The 23712-nt window shown below is 53.6% G+C and overlaps 1 protein-coding gene across 2 annotated transcripts; it reads left to right on the top strand.

The window, feature by feature from the left end:
• The first annotated feature begins 2716 nt into the window (after positions 1-2716).
• On the top strand, positions 2717-15719 carry LOC119093817 (uncharacterized). 2 transcript variants are annotated; one of them, XM_037216825.1, is made up of 8 exons: positions 2717-3060; positions 7011-7382; positions 9126-9255; positions 12150-12322; positions 13682-13732; positions 14078-14101; positions 14545-14634; positions 15245-15719. In XM_037216825.1, the coding sequence occupies exons 1-7, from the start codon at positions 2994-2996 to the stop codon at positions 14631-14633; spliced, it is 906 nt and encodes a 301-aa protein (XP_037072720.1). In that variant the 5' UTR covers positions 2717-2993; the 3' UTR covers position 14634; positions 15245-15719. The 2 variants fall into 2 exon arrangements, with proteins under 2 accessions (XP_037072720.1, XP_037072721.1); XM_037216826.1 differs by lacking the exon at positions 13682-13732.
• Positions 15720-23712: the final 7993 nt, after the last annotated feature.

The raw sequence follows: 23712 nt of genomic DNA, 5'->3' as shown, positions 1-23712 counted from the left end.
GAGCTCCCGGCAATGGAGCACATCGCTGCCTGGTTAAGCCCAAGATTAGCCATATGGAATGGGCAATTATGGGGAATTTACGGGCATGGGTAGCGGTTGGGTAAAAAGTTTACGAAATGTTCAAAAGACACTAAGCAATGTCGCACAATATGACCAGTCACACTTTTGTTAGTGATACTTTACGTTCATGACGTTTGCAGTTATCAACGCAAAGCAGCATATTTCGGTGTAAAATTTCCTTAACTGATTTCATACCTTAGAACTATGAAGTGCTGGAAAATGGAAACAGGTGGATAACGGAAGAGTACAAGCGATTAGAAATACGCAGCGGGAGGGATGGGCACAACCCCAGGGATTGTGAGTGGATTGGTCAAAAGAAACCCCACCCGTAAAAGCCTCTACTCTGCACCCATCGCACCGTTACATCACATCACATCGTCGCTAGCTTTCCAGCGCGCAGTTGTGAACACACACCGGCATAATTCTCCGTTCTGTTTTCCACGTCCCACGGGCGGTTTTTACGGGAGAGTGTTTCTCAGGCAGAGAGCGTGGCCTTGCCCAGCTTTACAGCCGTGAGAATGGGCTCGATTCGCGTTTCCCCGCCGGCCGGCTCCCAGCTCCCCAGCTCCGCGCTGTCGTGGGCTGCCGGCCGAGACCGCCTCGCGCTGCACGCTGCACCCGCCCCCTGCACCCCACCCTTCAGAGGCGGCTTCTGAGAACGGGCGCCTGTGACGACGTTTGCGGCCAGTGACTGGCAGCGACTGCAGGCGGTCGGCTGCCAGTCGATGGTCTGCCAGTGACCCGTCGCGTGGACCCGCTCCACCCCGGGTGGACCGCCCTCCACACCGTCCACGGACCGGACGCCCAGCCGGTCCTCACGACCCCGACAGCGCGCGAGCGGCGCGTGACAAAGGGTGCGCTCGCGCGCCGCGCTGCGCCGCTTTAACCCAGACGCGGCTGGTGGTCCTCCGTTTTTGCCGCGGCGGCAATCCCGCTCGTCTTTGGCAGCCGGGCTGCGTCGTGAAGTTTTTCCTCTGGGTGTTGGCATCCTGAACGCCCTGCTGTTTTGTCAGATGGTGGAAGACTGCAGATGCGGCCGTCCGCTGTCGTCCGCAGTTATTTGCCTCAAATTGTTCAAAATATGCCTTGGCCCTTCGATTCGGCCAGGGCACAACTACGTCACGCTCTGCTGATGGCCGGACGCATTGTAACCAAGCCTTGCACTAATTGGTGGGCTGTTGTTGCGACGTTCACACACCGTTACCAGCTATCGGATTACGCATTTTTGACGTCCTTGTCTTGTCAGGCATGATGCTGGGTTGTTTGGTGGCATGTCGCAAGCCCACGCGGTATCTGAGTGATGCGCGGAATAATTTTGCCGCGTTGACGTATCTAGGCGAGTTGCTAAGCAGCAATCTAACAGTGCATAAAGTATGAATGCCCTTAGAAATCGCGTTTGGTGGTGCGTCTTTGCGTTTACTCATTGAAACATAACGTTTTTAAATATTACGTTCACGCATTGCATATTTGAAACAACATACTCAACTTCACACAGAGACGACGAAAGCGTTCGCAGATCTTCACGCCGATAGCAATCTGTTGGTCCCTGTTGCTCTCAAGTCTCGCACAGTCCACACTCCCGTAATCCCCTGCAGACCGACACCAATCAGACGGCAGGCCCATCTCCCTGATCCTGAGAGCAGGCTCAGTGCCTCTGCTTGTGCACGGTTGCACCGCAGCCGTGATAAGGCTGACAGCGCGTAGATGTCGCTCAGTTGAGTTACATGAGCCTGATGCTCTATCAGGGATGTAGCTGTGTCACCAGCGGTAAGATGACGATGACTTCAGTCTTATGACATCTGGATGGTTCTAGAAACGGAACGATATTTTTCTGAAGTTCTGTCATAGCCGGATCTTATCAAAAAAGTGTCATGTGGGACGCTTTGTTGATGTGCAAATCATTGTGGAAATTGCTGGTTATAAAATAGCTAAAGAAAGTCTTGAAATGTTTATGATAATAATGCAAGAACAATTTTTAACATCTTCATGCAAAATAACATGTCGATGTATTAAAATATACCAGTGGAATATGTAACGACTGGTTAATAAGGCAACAATAAGCAAACAGTACACGATCTTCCAATAAGTCAAGTCACTTATGACGAACTGAACGAGAAATGAAGCCGGTTAACCACAAATGACGGAAAATCGTGCATGGTGTAATGCAACTCTGAGATTGGACGGAACAGCTGACTGGAAAACGAACGAGGTTCCTACCAGCAAAGGGCAAAATCGGATGATTCCAAATGCCCCCCTTCCCACGGCCTAGTGACCTCCGATGCGGGGGCATATCACGAGCTAAGAATAGCATATCAGGCATGTTGTTCCGTATCAAAACTGTCTTCTGTGTAATTCGAGGTTTTTCATAACCTACGTGGATGCTTGTCGAAATCGTGATTATTACTAACTTTGAGCTCCCACCACGGCTACTACCACGTTATCCACAAAGGATTTCTGTCAGGATCGACACATTTACTTGTGTTCTTCGCCAAAAGGCTAACGATCCCGCGTCCCATCTAGCGCCGTCGCTAAGCTTCGCCCGGCTGCCGCGGGCGGCGCTAGCGGCGCGTCCACAGCTCGGTTTGTCTCCCGCGCGTGGCTACAGTACCTCGGTCGGCCGGCGGGCGGCAAGCGGCGAGTCGAGAGCACCCCTACCGTCCTCTCCGGACTCAGTGCAGCCACCACGACACCCCGTGACGGGCGTGACGCTCAGTGACGCCGGCGAAACCCAGTGACGGTGGTGACGCCGGGTCGGTGACGTCAGTGGCACCCCAGACGGCGTTGGAGCGGTCGCCTAGCCAGCCCACTCACGGTCGTGACTCGCGGCGCGGAAGGCTCGCCGCTCGTGATGTGAGGCCGAGCGGAGCTGTGAGGTCGTGAAGCGGAGCCGTGAGGTCGTGAAGCGGAGCCGTGAGGTCGCGAAGCGGACGGCGATGGCGGCCCCGGCCGCAGTGTGGACTCGGATGTTGGCGGTCGCAGCTCTGCTCGGACACGCACTCGGTGAGATATCCTCGTGGTTATTTGCTCAGTCGCACGGGTCAGATTTGTCATGCATTTTTTCTTATTTTGGCTGATCCAATTTACCTTAGGTTTACTTGTACAGCCGCATTGGTGCAACTTTGCATAATCATCAAAAGTATTGATGGAACGAATTGTACAGTGCTTCTGTAATGAATGTCAGGTAAACGTGGCATTTTATTTGAGAAAAAGTTGTTTCATCTGGCCGTTTTGTAAGTAAAGGGGGCAGGGTAATCTGATAACCCATATGTCTTAATGATACGATCACACTCAGGTACTGTTCATGATTCACATGCGTGACACGCCGAAGACTACCTCACAATCAAGCATTTAACAGATGTGTATTTCCCGTGAACGTGCTACAGATATGCATCGCACCTCTCATCCGATAACGCGAACAACACATTCCACACTCCTCTTGATCTTCGTGGTGACAACTTCCGTTACACTGTTGTAGATAAGCGGCAAACGGTAGTGTTGACACAGCTGCCATACCACGTCACCAGCGGTGCCGATCTTGTGAAATCCTGCTGAAAGAGGTACCGTGCGTGCCGCTCGGCTCGTGCATGTCACTTTTGTGGCGCCGCATGGCCGGCCGGAAGCGGCCGCGCCGACCGGAAGTGTGACGCTTCCGATTCAGGGCCGGCGCGGCGCGTCCCGCGGGTGGCCCGTCGCGCCCCGCCCAGCCCGGCGGTCGACCGGCAGCTGCCGATCGCAGCCCCGCCCTGTGGCGCTCCGCGCGGCGGCACGGGGCGGTACAGTTGTGAGTAACGCGGCGGCCACGAGGGCGGGCCGGCCGAAGCCGCCGAGCGCTGCGTTCTGACGGGGCTGCACCGCGGGGATTGTGTGACCTCGGCCGGGGCGAGGGATCGGTGATGCTGACGACTGATTCGTACCGGTTTCTTGTCACGCCGAGGTTTTCGCCTGTCGCCCCTGCGCTGGCTGATATCACTTACCACACATCAACGTGACCAAGGTGCAGCGCCTGTGCCCTTCTACGAACCGCGCCGCGACCGGGCGGCACTGTTCGGCAGCGTTTTTGGAGGAGTCAGATTTGCACTCGCACGTGATGCTAACAATGCTTGTTTTTTACCTAACAGTTCTTGATAAGAAATGCAATGCGAATGTCTGGGCAAGTTTGCTGCGCTTTGAAATTGATGACTTGATACTTTATTCAACAGGTTGACATTCTGTCGGGGTCGAGCGGCAAAAAGTTGTCAATTTGGATAGAATGGGGAACGCTCGGACGCACCGTGATTGTTCAGCTGCAGCTCATCAATAATAAAGCACATGTACTGCGTAGGTGACACAGTCGTGCCGTTCCACGGTTTGCGAATAACTGTAGCCTGCAATTTTACGAGCTGTTAAAACAATCACGTGAGTTTGCTCACGAAAATCAGGTACGTGGGGTGGTGGAGCCTGACATGCAAACGTGCCAGCCATGCGAGCGTGTAGACGCTGATTAAACTCCGCGGGTTAAGTGGCCGGAGATTGCCGACCTGATGTCAGCACCTGAAATTGCTTGTGTGCCGCAATACGCATGGGGTCAACGAGCAGACAAAGAAGCGCAGCAAAGTGCGGCAAGGGTGCGAAAATCGCCATCGCCGCCGCCGTGAGTGTCTTAATCACTTCGCGGTAAACATAGGGATGCTAACTAAACAAAGCGTTTGCTATGATGCTCATCCATATTGATGTCTCTGTAAAAGCACAGAGATCCTCGAGCCACGCGCTCGTCACCGACACGAACACGCACGCCGATCATTCGAAACCGGTTCACGTGTATGCGCGTACGCCGCCGGCGGTTTCGTGAGCGGTGGGCGGCGGCCGCGGCGCGTGCGGTGGCTCCCCATCGGTCGGCCCCGGGCGGGAGCAGGTTTCCAGTCGGGACGGGTGCGGGGCGGACCGGGTGACGAGACGGGTCAAGTGACAGCCGGCGCCGGCCGTTTTTGTCCGCGCTGTCCCCGTGGAGGCATTGTTTGTCCGTAATTGAAGCGGGCCAGGACTGGTTCCGTCGCGGCCGGTTTCCAGCTGCGGCTGTGGTCTTCAGCTCCACCCTGCCCTGCCCACCCTGCTCACACAGCTGGTGGAAAGCAGGCAGGTGCATGAACATTCTCGTGGCACTCGGTAGCCTTGATCCGATTCCAGCGCCAGGGTTCCGCTAGACTTCATGCCCAGTATGCCGCAGCTGCCGTTTCTTTTCCGCCGAATGATCAGTCCCTCTGTCAGCAGTATCTTGTCTAGCACAACGATAAATGAATGGCGCGCATTCTTGGGTAAACTTTCTCCCCAGAGCGATCAACGCCTTAACAGACAATCTGGATTTTTCAAATGAGTTGCCGGAAATTCTAGCGGCTAGTACCGAATTCTAAGCAAATATATATTTCGTGCGTGTCAAGAGAAAACCCCAGGATGCGATCTCATGGCTCTTGCCGTCGATCGCCGTAGAAGCACTGGAACTTTTTTGACCTGTTTTTACAACGCCTGTCAGCTTGAGCCTCACACTCTCGCTCCACGCCCTGTCGTTTTCCATGCCTAATATCCCGTCATTAGTCGCTTGGAGTAAGCATTTTTGCGCATTACCCGATACTTTTTAAAGGAAGGCATTTTTAGTAAGTTGTCTCATGGCGGCTATGGCCATTTCGATCCGAGATGGAGGCCGCCTGAACGGGCAGCGGCATGCCAAGCTCACTTGCACTAGTAGCAGAATGGACATAAATGTGCATAGAAGGGCCAACCACCAAGTACATGCAAACCTTGGTTACTAGCTGGCCACCCACAGCTCCTTTACAGCTTCCAACGCGCGACTGCATGTCGCCTGCTTCTCACTCCTTGGGCTCCACGCCGGCACGGAGTACCAGGTGAGACGGTCTCACCCCTCCGCTGTAGGCCTGCGGCGCGCTAGAGCTCTCCAGACCCGAGGCCACGGCGGCGGCGGCACCCGGCTCCGGCGCCGCCCGGGAGCCGCCGCCGCCGCCGCCGGGCCGCCACCGCCGCCGCCGCCCCCGGGCCGCCACCTCTGCCCCCGCCCGAGTTATGAGATAATCACGCGCCGGCCGCCGCCGGGTGCCGATCTTATGCATAATTCGACCCCTGAATAAGCGTCAGTCGGCGAGAGCGGCGAGGTGAGGCGACCCCGCCACCGCGCAGAGGCGGTCCCGCCGCCGGTCTCGTTGGTCTCGCTGATCGCTGGTCGCCGCTGGTCCCGTCGTTGGTCTCCTCGCCCCGCCGCAGTCCCATCGGACTCCGACATCTAATTTGCAAGATTAGGTGGACGCAGATGCATGGCCGGAATGCGGCCGGATGCCATGGCTGGCGCGGCTGGGCCGCAGGCTGGGTGTTTAACAAAAGCGGTGACCGCCGACCGCGCGGACGACCTGCCCGGGGGGCGTGCAGTTCCCGGAGAACAGGTGGGAAGCTGCTGTGAGGCCCGCGAGTTACACGTGTGCACATGGGACGCCAGGTGTGGGAGGCGAGATGAGTGAACATGTCGGGGATGCGGGATACGGACTGGCGGTCAGGCATTTGATATACGCGTGCGTGCAACTCTTTCAAAGCTGATGTTTTGGAAAGAGAGGGAAGTATTTATTATCTGGGATGGGATTTTAATCTGTTATCGTAGGCGCGCTTCATGAGCAGAAGAACAGTGAGAAAGGTCAGTTTATTTGGAGCGATCAAACGTTACAAATCAAAGTTTCCCACAAATAACATATAACAGTATTTCAGCCAAACTGCATAACGCGTAGAAGTTCATTTTGGAAGGGACATGCCAAATCCCTTAATCTGTCATATTTTCTCATGAAGCTAGTCACATTTGGCCTGAAGCCGTCTCTCTTGCGCGCAAAACCTTCGATGGCTGCAAGACGCCAGACGCCTATCCCGTCGGGTCGCCCATTACGCTTGTCGTTGCGTCTCACGCACCGCCCTCCCCGCAGGCGCCTCCAACGTGCACATCTCTCACGTGCGCATGCCGTCGGTGGTGCTGAACGACTCGCTGCCCAGCGTCGTGCTCGACTGCGAGTACGAGCTGGACGCGGCCGACCGAGCCGCCGCCGGCCTGGTGGTCAAGTGGTACCACAACCGCAGCCCGGCGCCCGTCTACCAGTGGATCCCCGGCTACCCGCCGCAGGCGTTCGGCCTGCTCCGAGGTCACGTCAACCTGGGTCACGTGGTCAGCGATGACCCGCTGAAGGTGCACCGCGCCGTGCAGATCGTGCGGCCAACGACGGCTATGTCGGGCGAGTACACGTGCCGCGTGACCACGTGGCAGGGCGTCGACTCGGCCACCAAGAAGATGGTCATCTACGGTGAGACAGCGCAGCAGGGAGGGCCGCCGCGCCGGGCGGACTCTGTTTGGAATGTTCACATGTATGCGTGAGCGGTTTTGACGAGCGACGGTGACCGTTTAGATCTGGGAAATTGGATCCTGAAAAGACAGGAGATAAAACGTAGGAACGGATTCCAACCGGCGGGGATCCAATCCAGTCGAAAAACAAAATAGCATGAAACCAGATGAGACACCATTTCATCGATGATAGTGGCCAGTTTCCATCATCTCAAGCAGAACATTGAGCTACTCAACACTGTTCTTGTGAAACAATATGAATCGGATTACGGATTAGGTTTACGGGCTTATTCAATCGCCTATTTACTTCGTCATTTGAATTGTGTTCAACCGGGATCTAGTTTAGCTATTCCCAGAACCTGTTTTCGTCCGTTTCTGCACACAGTCATCTTACAGATACGCTCATTGCCTGTTGCTGTTTGACATGCACGGTGCTGGATGACTATTGACTTCCATTCGAGTATGACATTTGCGACCCATAGATACACTTTCCATTATGAAATATGGATGCAGGCACGTATGCACATTGAATTAGATAGCCATCAATGTTAAAACGCTCTCAATATGGTTGTAAAAACCAGCTATCGCAGCCTGTTCCTTGTGAAAGATACGTGCGTACAATATCCAACAAGCCTCGACGAATCTTTTACGAGCGGCACATTTACCCAACTAGTCTTAGGTGCTGTGGGTTGATGCAAGAATAAAACCGCACTTATTGGACTACAAAGCACAACTGTTACCGTTATAGATGCTAAATCATATGAGGACGACAGCCGCTTAGGATCCTATCTTTGAAACGACTGACGCAATCCAGCGATTGCGCGATGCAATCTATGGTGCACACGTCCATGCACATACGGTCTGCCATGCCTAAACTGCATGCAGGTTTGCATCCCCTCATATACTTCACACCATCTCACAAATCGACACTAATGAAAAATAGAATGTAATTGCTGTTCATCCAGTCATCGTCTGAGCTACAAACCTCGCTAAATGTGTACATAATGCGTTTCAAAAGTATCGGCGGGAGCAACTCATCTTGAATCACTAAGTCGTTTTCTCATGTTCATACTGTGCCCATCAGGTATTTACCATTATCTGTTGACAGCTTATCATTTATGTATCATTACCTAAACGGCTTTCTAGGAATGGTTCTGGTAATTTAGACAGGATTCTGCACCACTGAAATGTAGCATTACGTATAACACTGATAACCATCCCTGAGTTCGCTTATGTTATAGACCACATGTGAACTGGTGTGAATGGTTGTGCAGACCAAAACAAAACGGACCGGCATTGTTTGCGAGCGTTGCATTCACACAAAAATTTACAACTTGTCAGGTAATGCAAAAGTGATAATAGTACTTTTTCGTCTCAGTGTACTCTACACGTATGGTCTAATTCTGAATGTGCGAAGCATGAAAAACATACCATTTAACATAATCATTCACACAGTAACAACTCACACACGAAAGCTCGTTGACGGTCTACCGGCCCATCATTCGGCATTACATCAACATTGAATGACATTGGCGGACCCATTTGACCTCGGCTGACCTTGACGAACACATGTTGCCTCAGTTAACCTGCACCAACTCACTTGACCTCGACTGACCTGGATGAGCACATGCTACCTCGGCTGACCTGCAACAGCTCATTTGACCTCGGCTGACCTGGTGTGACCCCTGCGCCGGTTGTGCTGCAGCGCCGGCGCGAGGGATGAACCTGAGCAGCAGCAAGCCTGCCCGGCACAAGGTCAACATCACCTGCCTCGTCCAGGGAGTGTACCCGGAGCCGGCGGTCGACCTGTTCGTTGGCAGCTCACACAGCGACAGGTAACCAGGGTTCACCCAAGACCACGTCACCTCCGCGCGCACGCAGCTGTCAGGCGGCATCATCGGCTCAGTTATAAGTGGTGCGTGCATCAATGAGATCCGTTACTTGTGTTGTGGACGGTAGCGGTCTGCCATGCGACTAAGCGCTCTTGCCGTTGTCGGGAGCTGTGAGCTGACCATGCAGACCACCACCGTCAAGATGAAGATTGGGTTCCCGATCCCGAACTCAGCGGTGGCTGTCCGCCACCGGGGTCACCAAGGACTCACAAAGCAGCATACATTAACTCTGGTATTGTGAGCCAGCAAGGTAGGATCTCGGACCTAAAGAGCTGCAGCATACTACACACACTGCCGCTAGAATTCTTTTGGACGGCTCCCATCGTGGCGCGTGCCTTCCCTCCCTCCCTACCTCCACCCATCTCATCGTCCCTGAAGCCGGTAAGGGCAGTAAGAGCGCGAAGTCCGCGAGGTCCGCCTCTGTCAGCCAATCACGCCAGCCGTCGTCAGCCGGCCTCCCCGCCGGCACCCGCCGACAGGGGGCGCTGCCGCCGCCGGCCGACGAGTAATTACGCGATCAGGCTGGATAGCGTCGGTAAAAAGGGAACCGGTGTCGGCGCGCATCTCGCGCCCGGCGCCCTGACGCGATACCGATCGGCTTTTTTGACGCGCGCGGACAGGCCACGGCGCAGAGAGTGGGTCGCCGGAGCCCGGGAGGCGGCGCCCCCCCCTCGTCGGCTGCGCCAGCTGGACGCGAGTTGGCGTGTTAAGTGCGAACTGGCGTGCTGGGTGCGAACTGCCGTGCTGGGTGTATAGAGTAGCACTGGTAGCGCTATCGTCGACGACCGGTGTCAGCACAACAGCGCAAGAAACATCACGATGACGTTTTTTTTAATCTTGAAAACGCTGCTTGGGTTTAAGAGTGGGTTCGTCGAACTTCTCGCAGAACTACTGCGTTGATGTCCGATAGAATAGCATTGGACATTCAATTATTATATATATATATATGAAGAGATAATGTGATGTGGGAAATGGTGGTTGTCTTTCACGTTTTTCAAAAGAAGGGCAATGTGGTCTGAAAAGCTCAAATACCTTCTACAAAGCGGGCTGTAAATGCAAACGGTAATTCAACGTCATCGCATCTTTTGGGACTGATGCTTTAGCCGCCCTCCGTTTACGTATGCGTTTGTGCTTTCCATTCTCTTACATACGGTTTCATATTCCGACAGCCTTATACCCTATACAGATTTCAATTTCATTAATGGCCATTTTCCTAACGGTTAGCATATGCGAAGCCGCCAAAATCAAAGTATTAAGTCATCACCAATCAAATAGCGCTAGATTTACAGCAGCAATAAACTGAAGGGCACGCGTGGAAAACACTGCAGCCCTGCAAATCATCACAAGCTTCGTCAATTCACTCCCACACAGCATGTCAGAGCCGACCTGACTCGTGCTTCGGAAGTCTTCTTTCTCATTCATCATAATGAAAATCTCTTTGTTTTGATGCGTCGTAAATACATCAGCATCTGCGCCCGCGATGTGGCCCGGTTTCTGGCCACCGCCGACGGCGGCGGCGCGTCTGCATCCCCGGAGTCGTACGACCGCTCATAATGACAGACTTTTCGACGGGGCCGCGCGCGATGGGACATCAGTGCTTTTTAATGGCCGACCTAATCACCCGTGTCAGTGATTTGAAGCCTCAAGTGGCTTCCTTTGAATAAATCGGCGCGTCGCGGGGATGCGCGACAGATTCGATCTCGCACCGCCGGCGTCGGATCTGTCCCAAGGCCGCCAGCGTTGTGCGCCTCTTGGTCCAGCATTCACTGACCCAGTGCTCCCGGCTGTGGTCGCGGTCGGGGCACAGACTGGTCCTCTGATGTGGCCATACCAATTTTAATTGTCAAAGACCAGTTGGGCTTCAGATTTCATTGTTCTATTAGTGAATAGGTTGACCAGTAGCCAAGCTGATTTCCTTGACCTTTTCAAGATTTTGTTTGTTTTGGGGTTTTTGGTAGCTCAGTCAAATGTCAGGGCCCTTGCCTTTTGTTCTGCGGTGTCAGACAGGACATGCCCACTCGGCGCTACGCTAGACAACACCTCTGGTCGCTTTTTTATCATGGAGAGACATGGAGTGAAAGTTGATGAAAGATTCGATAGGTCGTTAGCTGGGCTACCGTCAGCCTCTTCAGATGAGCTTCTGGCTGGTGGTCGATCTTATCGGGATGATGACCATGTTTTGTGAACCGAAGGTGGCGCGAAACGTGTCCAGTAGGGCACGACTTCTACAGTCGGGATGGAGATAAAGAGTGATTTATAACGAGAGCGAGAGCGGGGACACGGAAAGGAACAGTACAATGACTGAGTGGCATGGGGAAGAAAGAGAGAGAGAGAGAGAGAGAGAGAGAGAGAGAGAGAGAGAGAGAGAGAGAGAGAGAGAGAGAGAGAGAGAGAGAGAGAGAGAGTGAGTGAGAGGGTAAGAGAAAAGGGAAGGAAAAGGAGGGTGATCGGGAATGTTCTGCTCTAACAAATCTGCCGTCTGGTGGACCCGTTCATGAACATGGCTTTTCGCGATAGTACCGCACAATCACAGCATCGAAGTCGACCGACAGCGGGGACCGATGTGGTCAGCCTGCTGCCCTGTTCCCGTTTATATAACCTGACCTGACCTTATGACTGGTCTGACCCAACGTCTGACCAGACCCCTGACCTGACTTTATCTGACGGGTGACTCGTCCAGACCTGGCGGTTCGCCAGACCTGCGGCTGACCTGACGTGTGGCCTGGCCTGACCTGGCGGTTCGCTAGGCCTGCGTCTGACCTGACGGGTGACCTGGCCTGACCTGTCGGCTCACTAGATCTGCGACTGACCTGACGCGTGACCCGGCCTCGCCACAGGCGGCAGATGCGCGGCCTTCGCGTGGAAAAATCGTGGAAGGACGGCGCCTACACAGTGCGCGTAGAGAAGCTGGAGGAGGACCGCCACCTGCCGCCAGAGGCCGTGATCGAGTGCGTGCTCACGCTGCCCGACACGGACTACCGGCGTAGTCGGCGCATCATGTACTTCCACGGTAAGTCGCGACCGGGTCACGAGGTCACGGGTTCAAGGTGGATAGGGTCAAGGTAAGCTGTGGTGCGCTGTTAGGTGGGGGGTTTGGGTGTTTAGGTTTAGCTGTTTACGTTAGGCGGTGGGACGCCATCGATCCCAAGGAGTTGTGGGGGGTTACGTTGCGGTTACGCTACGGTTCCGTTACTATGGATCACGATGGGCCGCGATGAGATCCCATCAGCGGCGAAACTCGCGAGGTGGGCTGCGATAGCCTGGTGCGGTTTCGATGGCCCCATTGGGAAGCGCTCTCAATGGGTCACACTGGACTGCCGTTGCCGGATCACAGTTTGCCTTGCGGTGCCTCACGGCGAAGCTCGCGGGATTAGCGCGGACCCTGAGCGCCGGTCGACCGTGGCTCTCAGGGAGCTTACACCGCGCGTCACGGTGGCGCACGACGATTCAGGGCGGTATCCTGCCGCACCTTGCGGTAGGTCACACCCGAGGCATGCCCAGCGCCGTGGGAACAGGACCCGGGCGCAGCGGTCGTGTGACGGGGTGGGGGTGCTGGCCGCAGCGCCGTATTGTTTCCCGCCGCATCCCGGGTCGGTCCGGCAGACGCTGTGGCTTGCGGCGGCTCGGCGCCCGCCGGACTGCGGTCGAGCCTCTGGATGTGGAATGTTGCGCCAGCTGGGCGCGAAGGGCAGGAAATAGTCAACGCTCCGTCGTGGTTTTGATATTACTGCTTAATTATGGGAGCCTCGTCGCTCTGTTGATGCGACGTCGCCATGAGGTCCATACGGGTATTTCGGCCATATAGTGTGTATATCTGCTATTTCGTAATCATATTGCAGAGGGGCACAATTAAAGGTGTACAAGCCTTTGCATGGTATAAATTGGCACATGTGCTCTAAGTGTTTGCAACTAGTGCACTGCTGAAATCCACGGTCACGTGGATAGAGCTTCGTCAAATGCGTATACACGGAAGACAGCCAATGGCTACTAATGGCTTTGCTGCGTTTCCCAATCAGCTTTTTACGCTCCACTGTCTTTGGGCTAATGAAACTAATCTGGTGTGCCCCGAAAGCTGAACAAGTGACGACTCAATTAGCTGAGCTGTTCGCATCCGATCAATGCTTGCCGCTAGATATAACCTTGTGTAAGCCTTCGACAACGACGCCTCGCTCCGTGAAGCGAGCAGATAGCCGTCTCGAGTGGCCTGCACCCAATCACACCGGAATGCTTTTAGTCGCAAGTCCTCGTTTTTGTGTTGAGCCAGTTCTTATGCACCCACCGCGTCTGATGAGCCTGCGCACACGTGGCCGTACGCTGCACCCGTCCTAGTGATCGCACAAAACCTCACCGCCCTGTTCTGCCGGCACAGGCACCGCACCTCAGTCGCTTGCGTCCGTGTTTGGAGAACCGGCGCAATCAGGCAAGTAGGGCGTGGTTCGCGCCGATCACGTGAGCGCACAACCGCACCGACCGCGCGCGCCGCTCGCGCTGCTGGTCGGAGATTGCATCTGAGCTGCTGTTTGGGGCTGGTCATCAGTGTTCGCTTCGCGGTGGCTCATTTTACGGTGTGTAGTCATGAAATTGGATATCAGTCGATAGTGAGCGTCAGAAAAACGCGAACTGCAGTGCAACACGCGGATATTGCTATCATATTCCACAAGGGGGGCCGCTCTCGGCAGCAAAGACCTTGCTTTGTGTTTTTTGTTTCTCTTACCAACGCACTAAAGAGGCAAGTAACCAAGTAACAGATGACGTTTTCTTGCAGATCTGGCAAGGATGCGGATAAGTGGTGAGTGTGTGGCTTCAATTGGGCGAGCAATGCTCATTAAATCTTGGTCAGCGACAACTTTTTAACTATATTTTCGGAGCGAGGAAAGACTATCCATCTGTTGTAATTGTAGCAATGGACAATATTTTCACAGTTCTATGAGTGTGCAATGATGATCAAATAGCAAGTCAGACGAGTATTAAATTAGTGATGCCTTTCGTTGAGCCAGATTTTCGGCTAGAACTATGGCCAGGGCATACACCAGCATAAACGCGTTACCCGCTTTGTCAGATTATGGCGCAGCAGCCTCTGAAGCTCCCCGCCTCAGTACAAAATCTGATGATCGTGATCACCACTGGGCTGTCTTTCATCAGCGGTGCAGCCACACTTGGCATGTGTCGCAAAACGTCACCGTCTGCCGTGTCAGACCGTGCGGCCTGAACCATAACTGATTGCCGTTGCAGCGGGCGCCGCTCAACCAGTGGCCGTGTGGATGCTGACATGCTTCAGCGTCCTCTTAAATATCGGCCTCCACCTGCGACTGCCGACATAGGGTGAGAGCTGACGTGTAGTGAGGGATGAGGAGGGTGATGACCTGTGCGGGCTGGCAACCGACACAAGGTGAGGACTGTCGCATGGCGAGGACTGACACAGGGTGAGGAATGTCACACGGCGAGGACTGATACAGGAAGAGGACTTGCACACGACGAGGACCGACACAGGGCGAGGAATGTCACACGGTGAGGACTGACACAGGGCGAGGACTAACACAGGGCAAGGACTGACGCAGGGCGAGGACCGTCACACGGCGAGGATTGACAGGACGAGGACTGCCATATGTTTCCTGACTAGCTACACGGGCAGTGATGGTGGAGGCTACGCAGGCTAGGGGCGTTTGCTTTACAATAGTGTGGATGTTATCTATCCTCAAGACTTGTTTAATCCCATTGATGTCAAATGAGGCAGGCGAGTCTGAATGCAGTCAAACGGCGCGAATGTAACAACTCGACCGCTATCAATAAGGTGGAAAACTGTTTCTTCCTCTTCGATGATTCTGTCTGGCATTTGTGCTATATTTCGTTTCATTTCGTGGCGCAGAACTATCGCTAGCCCTATTTCCGATCGCCTGACTGAGCTTATGTAACAAAAGATGACGTTTTTCAGAAGATGGCGGGTGAGGATTCATCATCAAGCAGATCTAGTCAGTGCGCGCGGTGATGACTACGACGATCATCATGCATTTGGTCCACAGTGTCATCACGAGTGATATGGAGCCTATAGGCCCAAGTGAAACTTATAGACACCCTTTATATAGCATGTAGTAGCTGGACCCTAGCGTCTATGCATAAAACATGAGTATATATATATATATATATATATATATATATATATCCCCGGCAGTGTTGGTTTCGTTCTGGGAATTGCGCCGTTATTATGCGAACTGAACCGCAGGAATATGACGTGTGAGCTGTAATCGAAATGCCAGACGTTGATTAGAAGTCTCTGCAGATTATTGTTCTGCTGAAATGGCTAGAATAAGTAGACAGCTAGACACATTAAAGTATATCCAGGGATCTTTGTAACATGCAGATTTTCATACATGTGATGTGTCATGTAATATACATACTCCGCACCTGCAGCGCTATTTACGTTTCCAATTCACACGGTGAGCGTGAACCTCTTGGCAAGTAGCTTAAGAATCCTGAAACCACGAAGTCAGAATAAATCCGTTCTCATTCCGTGTACCTGCATAGTGAAAACTATTTTTGCACCGACATGTGAGCATATAAGATACAACAGGTCACCAATGACAAACATGTCACAGTGACAGGCCACTGCCTGATGGTACGAGCGGTAGAGACATGACAGCGGCAAGTACGATGTGACAACAGGTCGCCACTGACAAAGTGCGATTAGATACATCAGGTCACCACTCGCAAACATGTCGCCGTACCAGGTCACTGCCTGGTGCCCTGTGGGAACAAACACGACGGCGGCACGCGTGATGTGATGATCTACCCGCACAACACGCTATCAGCAGAACAAGTCCGCAAGATCTGCGCTGGGGCTGAATCAAGCTCCCCAGCTCCAGTGCAGAATCTGCGCTGCTGTCGGCAGTCTGACCGGCCCTGGGATCACGTGCAGAGAGGCCACGTGCGGAACCTTGTTGACCGGCTGCAGCGTCGTTACTGACACTCAGAGTTCCCGAAAACTCTCCTTACGCATGCGCGCCTCGGTGAAAAGCCAGCAGCGTCTTCCACCAGAACAGTGTGGATTGAGCCCATCTCTGACACCGAGTGCCACGAGCTTCATGGGTGACCTCCGCGCATCACGCGCCATTTAGCTATCACAATGGTCCCCCGATGGCGTGAGCTCGGTGATACGCATCTCCGGTAAGGCCACGGCCGCCAGTTTTGCCACAAAATGGATGCCCGGAATCTTTTCGGCTATTTCAAGGCTGTGTGATGGTATCGGACAAGTTCGAGCAGACATTTCGTAAACTTCGCGACATCAGTCGCCGTTGCGGGGTGGTTATTGGGTCCCCAACGACACATTGGCCCATTCAGTATACGCTGGCAGCGGCCGAAGTCATCTTCATGGTGTGGGTACGACGCGAAGTAATGGAGAAACTATGTCACATATGCGAAACGGATGCCCCAACATATGCATGAGAGCATGCTAGCCTAACCAAACTTACTAGCCTGATGGAGTCATCGACAGAGAGGGTGGCCGACACCAGTTACAAAGCGGAGGTTATGCGCCAAGGTGAAACGGAGCCGGCCGCACGGGGGCTGCATCTCCGGAGAACAGCGGATCCGTGACGGGTGCGTTTTCTGGGCCAACACTGGAACATGCGAGAGCGAGAGGAGGAGAGAGGGAATGAGAGAAAGAGGATCCACTGGCCAATGCGCAAGAGCGTGCCGTTCCGGACCATCTTTGATTGCGACTCCATGCGTTTCCGTCTGTGAGGATTGAAAGCAGTCACTCAGTCAGCTGGGAAGTGAGCATGGGCCCCAGGTGGCCTGTTTTTCTCCAACTCTCTCTCTCTCTCTCTCTCTCTCTCTCTCTCTCTCTCTCTCTCTCTCTCTCTCTCTCTCTCTCTCTCTCTCTCTCTCTCTCTCTCTCTCTCTCTCTCTCTCTCTCTCTCTCTCTCCTCTCTCTCTCTCTCTCTCTCTCTCTCTCTCTCTCTCTCTCTCCTCTCTCTCTCTCTCTCTCTCTCTCTCTCTCTCTCTCTCTCTCTCTCTCTCTCTACTCTCTCTCTCTCTCTCCTCTCTCTTTCTCTCTCTCTCTCGCTCTCTCTCTCTCTCTCTCTCTCTCTCTCTCTCTCTCTCTCCTCTCTCTCTCTCTCTCTCTCTCTCTCTCTCTCTCTCTCTCTCCTCTCTCTCTCTCTCTCTCTCTCTCTCTCTCTCTCTCTCTCTCTCTCTCTCTCTCTCTCTCTCTCTCTCTCTCTCTCCTCTCTCTCTCTCTCTCTCTCCTCTCTCTCCTCTCTCTCTCTTCTCTCTCTCTCTCTCTCTCTCTCTCTCTCTCTCTCTCTCTCTCTCTCTCTCTCTCTCTCTCTCTCTCTCTCTCTCTTCTCTCTCTCTCTCTCTCTCTCTCTCTCTCTCTCTCTCTTCTCTCTCTCTCTCTCTCTCTCTTCTATCTCTTCTCTCTCTCTCTCTCTCCCTCTCTCTTCCTCTCTCTCTCTCTCTCTCTCTCTCTCTCTCTCTCTCTCTCTCTGTTCCCCTCTTCCTCTTGCCGTCTCCCTCTTTCTCCTCCTTTGTTCTCACTCAGATGCGTGTACGCTGTGTATATTCGGGTATTTTCCGTCATGCATTCCATTAAAAATTCAAAGACACGTAGAACCATCCGCGAAGCCCGGCTGGTTTTCGGGCGGCAGCTGATGTGATATGAAAGGCATGCGAGATATCCACACAGACCTTCGTCTTGTCTTATGCCACGTCGTCAGACGGACCGTGTGAATATTGCGACGTTGGATTATTGCAGCATACCGGGCCTGCAATGCTGGGCTGGCACGGGGCGGACAGCACCAATCTCAAGGCATGGGGGCAAATGAGTGGAGTTTCTCAGCGATGCAGTTCTGCAGAACTCGCCGGCGGTATGCGGAACCGGCAGTGCGGAGTGTTCAGCTGACGCAGAGCGGCAGACACGCCCACCATGGCGGCGTGATAGGCCATGCCACGACCGTACATTTCCTGGAGCCGTGTCCGTTCGAACCATGCACTTTTGCACTGAAAATGACTCACAAAGGAAGCTTTGTTGCGTATTTTTCTAGCATTTGGGGACCATCGCTCCCACCAGTTCCAGAGTTTTGAAAGGGCAAGCAGCATGGTCAAAGTCTGACCACATCCCGCAATTTCTTTGTTGCTTTGCTTGTGTGAAACCTGTTCGGCCATGAAGGCTGAAGATAACCCTTTCGGAAAATCTGTCATTAGGGGTTATGTAAAACAGAATAAAAAAATGAGCATGTAAGGATTTAGTGCGGGAGGTGGGCAAAGCTCCGATCGTAATGAGCTGCCACCGCTGCCGGGATTATCTTTGCAATGGGACCCTGCCCAGGGATGTGCGCACCGTGATGAATTGCCACCACTGCCGGGAGTGTCCTCGCAGAGGGACCCTGCCCAGGGATGTGCGCGCCGTGATGAGTTGTCACCGCTGCCGGGAGGGTCCTTGCACTGGGACCCTGCTCAGGGGTGTGCGCGCCGTGATGAGTTGTCACCGCTGCCGGGAGTGTCCTTGCAATGGGACCCTGCTCAGGGATGTGCGCGCCGTGATGAGTTGTCACCGCTGCCGGGAGTGTCCTTGCAATGGGACCCTGCTCAGGGATGTGCGCGCCGCGCGGATTGCTCTGGCCAGGCTCCCGAGCAGCACGGCGCTGAAGCTAACTCGTGGCTGACAGCCGCAGCCTGCCCCCGGTAAGGTTGTTCTCCTAGCATGCTGCGAGAACAACAGATGAAGCGAGGAATAGGAGAGGAGAGTGTGTGATGCTCGTGGTGCCAGAGGACGTCACAGATAAAAAAGGCATGCGTCGTTGCACTCATTTACGGCCCGCGTCAGAGCACTGGTATGTGTTCTCGCCCATGACAAATAAAAAAACGGCTGGGAGCGGGTAATTGGCGGCAGAAGGCCCCGGCATTAATTGAGCTGTAAATTCACTCTCGCCGCAATGAGATGCTTCATTTATCTCTCCAAGACCAACGTAACTGTCAATGGAAATAGCAGCGAGCGGAACTCACTGACATGTACCGTTTCCGAGCAAGACGCTTCCTGCTGATGGCAAGGGAACAGTGTTTCGTCCCACGCCGTGGCGGATGAAATACGAGCGCCTACATCTCTGAACCAGACGGTAAATTGCCGACTCCAGCGTTTTCGATCTTCAGTTGGCTCGAATCAGAACCACGCGTGGAATCGGAGCACACCGCACCGACCGTCATTCGCTTTCCATCCGTTAAATGTCCTCCCCGCGGATGACAATTTTCCGGCCCATTGGACGCGAAACGACGCCACGCTTGAGGCCGCCAGGCATCTTCTGCCGGAGGACTTCGACGGTCAGCTCCGGTGTGGCGAACTTCGAGCGCGTGCAGCACAGGCCACATGTTGATCGTCTGCTTAGTAGAGTATCAGTTGCATTTTGATCACACCGTGATTACAAGGTGTTCAAAACAGGCATACGTTTCAAGGAATGAGGTCTTTGTCTCTAAAGCATCACTTGCATGGGATGTGCATGGCTTATGTCTGTAAGATGCTTAGAATAACCCGATGAAAAACGGGAAAGAGTCAAGCAAAGTTTCCAAGAGATGTAGAATAGAGTCTCAGAAAAGTTTCTGACTAGTAAAAATATGCATGGCCCAGTCGTGCGCAGAAAGAGATAACACCCATGACATCCTAGTATGGCGTCTGTGGTAGCCTTTCAGACGCCGCTGCTTTCAAGCTGCATCTAAAACAAAGTTTTTTCAAGCTGATCAGTGCCATGTGAAAGTTATGACACGACAGACATGTCCACTTACCACTGGAGTCATGTTCAGCGTCTACCAGTCTGGATTGAGTGTTGTTACACCTTGCAAAAGGCATGCATTACTCACCGCCAATCTGACGCTGACACTGGTCTTTCTTTTTGTTATCCATCGAACCAATGTGACACCTAATGTCGTGGTCATTCAGTTGTGCACAGAATGGTTCTGAAATGTACGAAGCGGTGGAGTCCTGCCCGACATTTTTGGAAAGTTTTGAAAGTACAAAGCTACCAAGCGATGTCAAAATTGTCACCAAATGAACAAGCAGCCAGGACTGTGGCTGTGCAGGCGTCCAAGCTGACGCCTTCACAAGCCCTTTGTTCAAATCGCCGGTCGCACCATCGCCACTTTCACTGCCATGTAATCCGCATAATACTATAGTGGCACGACAACACCCCAATCACCAAAAGGCATGTAAGTAACCTTGTCATGGACCTCTAGGACGGCTCGTCCGTTTGATCAAGAGTGGGTCAGCTGGCAGTGGCCGGACCCCCTCCCCTCTGGCTTCGTCGGGCAGCCGGCGGGGCGGGGGACGATCTGATCGAGGCCGTCGCCGGTGGTCCCGTCCATTAAAGGTGCGGACCCCGCGGGCGCGCCGACGCCGGCTCCCCGGACGGGTGCGGGGCCATCACGGCAGGAGCGGGCGCAGGTGTGCTTCAGCCCACCTCCGGCACCGGCTTTGACAGCCCGCTCGGCACTCACCGCCGCCTGATTGGCAGCTCATCGCTGCCTCCCGGGGTCCCGCCCGACCGCGTCCCCCTCCCCCTCCCTCCCCGCGGGGGGGCTCCTGGCTCCGGGCCTGATCTGAGGCCCGCGACTCGGCACGCCCCTGACCGACGGCCGGCAATTGGCGAATCAGCTGCGGCCGGCCGAGCGCGAGATGCCCCAGCCGCTGACGACGCCAGAGGCAGGCTCGAGACGAACAGATCCAGGACCGTGCATGACTGTTCCGTGCTTCGAGCGAGACGCAGCTGAGTACGTGCTCTGTGTGGTGCAGTTACCCGCGCTCACGTTTACAGCCCGTTGTAAGGTGGACACTAATTTCTAACGCAGATGACGTTAGTACCAATAAATAAACACTAGCAGGCTGCTCGTGGACACGAATATCTAATGAGCACTGAATACTTGATGGCTACACAGTCTCTGTACAGCATTATATAAAAGTTGCGCTTTCATGGTGTACCGCACTCGAATGCACTGCACTGCACTCGGTGCACTGTGAAAATGAACCGGTGCCCGACAACCACCGCAGGTGATCTGAGAGAGAGATATTTGATTGAGTTGATAATTGTTCAAACAGTTGCCAAGAGGAAATCGTGACGTATAATCGCGACGCATAAGCGTGACGCGAGTCGTAAGCATCAGCCAACATTGCTGTCCACCCTGCGTGTCCGAAATACACTTAAACCTTTGAAAACTACACCACGTGCACCATACTTATTTTCATATTTTCTTATCACGATTGCCGATTGCTGGGGTTTGAGGGGGGATATGGGAGATACATGGATATGGGTGTACAGCAATCATCTGTTACCTGTTTGGCATCGCTTTGGCAATGTCTGGTTTCGGCCTGTTTGGTTATCACACCTTTGCCATCGTCATATTTCACGTCTGAATAGACCATCTGAAGATACATTCCTTGCGCACAAAGGTGTGGTCTTACGCCAGTCACTTCAGCTTCAGACAAACACTTCCTGTGCAACTCTGTGCGACGCCACTATCGGTATGCAAATAGTTGCAAGTATAAACTTTCCTGCGCATTGCTGAGCTGCAACAATATTTCGCTTGCACAAGCGCCACGAATCATTGCTTTAGATGCGATAAATCAACGCCATTATTTGTCTTGGAGCCCAGTGATTAGGCTCCCCATGCCCAGGGGAGGGGCACCAGGATGGACCAGCAATCCAGTGGGCGTTGGCGCCTACTTTTCTCGCGCCATTAGACACGCACGTTTCACGCGCGTCGAAGACTGGAGTACGTCACAAAAACTCCCACGGTCATGCGGCGTGCGAGCTCTTCTCATCCAGGTCTTTGCTATGACGGCTTATGCTCTACTGTAAGCATAGCATCTCGCTTCATGTTTCAATATGTTATGTCTTTATCTCGCATTGCATTTGCTCCTCAGCTCGCCTTTTTTCCTTTGAGCTTTCACCTAATGCTTTGTTCATCAACTTGTGCCCCATCCCCTACCTTTCAGCTTAATATGTACCTAAACTCACACTCTCTCCCTCACACCTCGCGCACCGGCTCTGTATCACTCTACTGTCCAGTCGTTACACTCTTTATGTTCTTATATGACCATTCTTAGCAGCATTTATCGATATATGGGTGTCTTTTCGCATATAGCAGAGCAAATAAATAGGATAATCACACAATATTTATATGTTCTCGCATGAATGCCTTCTCAACGGCATCGCGCAGGCACCCCGGCTAACGTAGGCCATGCTGCCCGAAGCGACTTCATAGGCAGTTCACAGGGTGTTCTCGTTCAATAGACTATGTGTTAACCACCGTAGTGTCGAGAAAGTGACGAAAACCGCATGCCGATACGTACACACTCGGGAAACTTGCAAACGTGGGAAATGACGTATCGATATGTGCACGTGACCCCTGCGGATGTTTAGGTGGGATCGCTGCACTCACAAACGGGTGGGATTAGAAACGCATCATAGCTTTTGATACTATGTAGAAAGTTTTTGATGCTATATTTCTCGCTGTAGATTAAAATCAGCAGATATCACGGTTGCCTTGTTTTGTAAGCTTGCTTCAGCTTGATGGCTACGCTCCAGCGCTGCCATCCCATTCCCATGCAATCCTCGGTGGCGCCGGCGAGTGTCGCGACCTGTCCGGCGCCCGTCTGACCAGTGTCCAGCCGATCGCATGGTCACGGCTGACCCGATCTGACTGCCCGGTCTCGCTGACTTCCCCAAAATAGACCGGTTCCAGCCGTCGCCGCCGGAAGCCATGCCTGCACCACCCATCTCTGCGGCGCAAAACGCACCGCGCCCGCCCACACAGCGCCCGGCGGGTTTTCAGCTGCTGGAGCCCCGGATTACAGCAAGGCCTCGCAATCAAGGCCCGGGATCACAGCAGGGCTTCGCGATCGAAGCTGCTTGCCCGGTAGCATTAGCGGAGACTGGTGCGTTTATCAGATGCTGTGGTCTGCGCCCCGTCTAGACGACCACTTTCGCCACCCGCGCCCATGGCCAGATAAACTGATAGTTTAGAGATTTGATTGGTCGCGCCCTGCAGGCAGTTGCGCCAGTGTGGCTGTCGTTAGTGTGTGATGTTTTTTTGGGGGACGGCGGGGTAGGTCCAGCTTACTTTACAACGATCAAATAAAGCTCACAGCAACTACTGCGTTTAACTTTTGCCCGATAGGTCATACTTAATCACGCTTCCAACCGCTGCTTACTTGCCCGTATTTTCCCCCATTTGCACACAGTTCACCGATTGTGTCCGAGCCGGGAAAGATCGAGTCTCGAATTTCTTTAAGTCGTAAATCACCATCCTTTACGGCACAGATCCCGGCCCCCTGCGAAGTAAGATGACGTCAGCAGCGGGTAATGTCTGCTAGCGCCAGATGCCATCAGTTAGGCTTATCGTTTTCGGTACAAGAGA

The sequence above is a fragment of the Pollicipes pollicipes genome, unplaced genomic scaffold, assembly GCF_011947565.3.
Source record: "Pollicipes pollicipes isolate AB1234 unplaced genomic scaffold, Ppol_2.1 Scaffold_4002;HRSCAF=4701_pilon_pilon_pilon, whole genome shotgun sequence".
Taxonomy (NCBI): Eukaryota; Metazoa; Arthropoda; class Thecostraca; order Pollicipedomorpha; family Pollicipedidae; genus Pollicipes; species Pollicipes pollicipes.
Note: the sequence above shows the minus strand (reverse complement) of the source record. Positions and strands in the feature narration are given on the sequence as shown.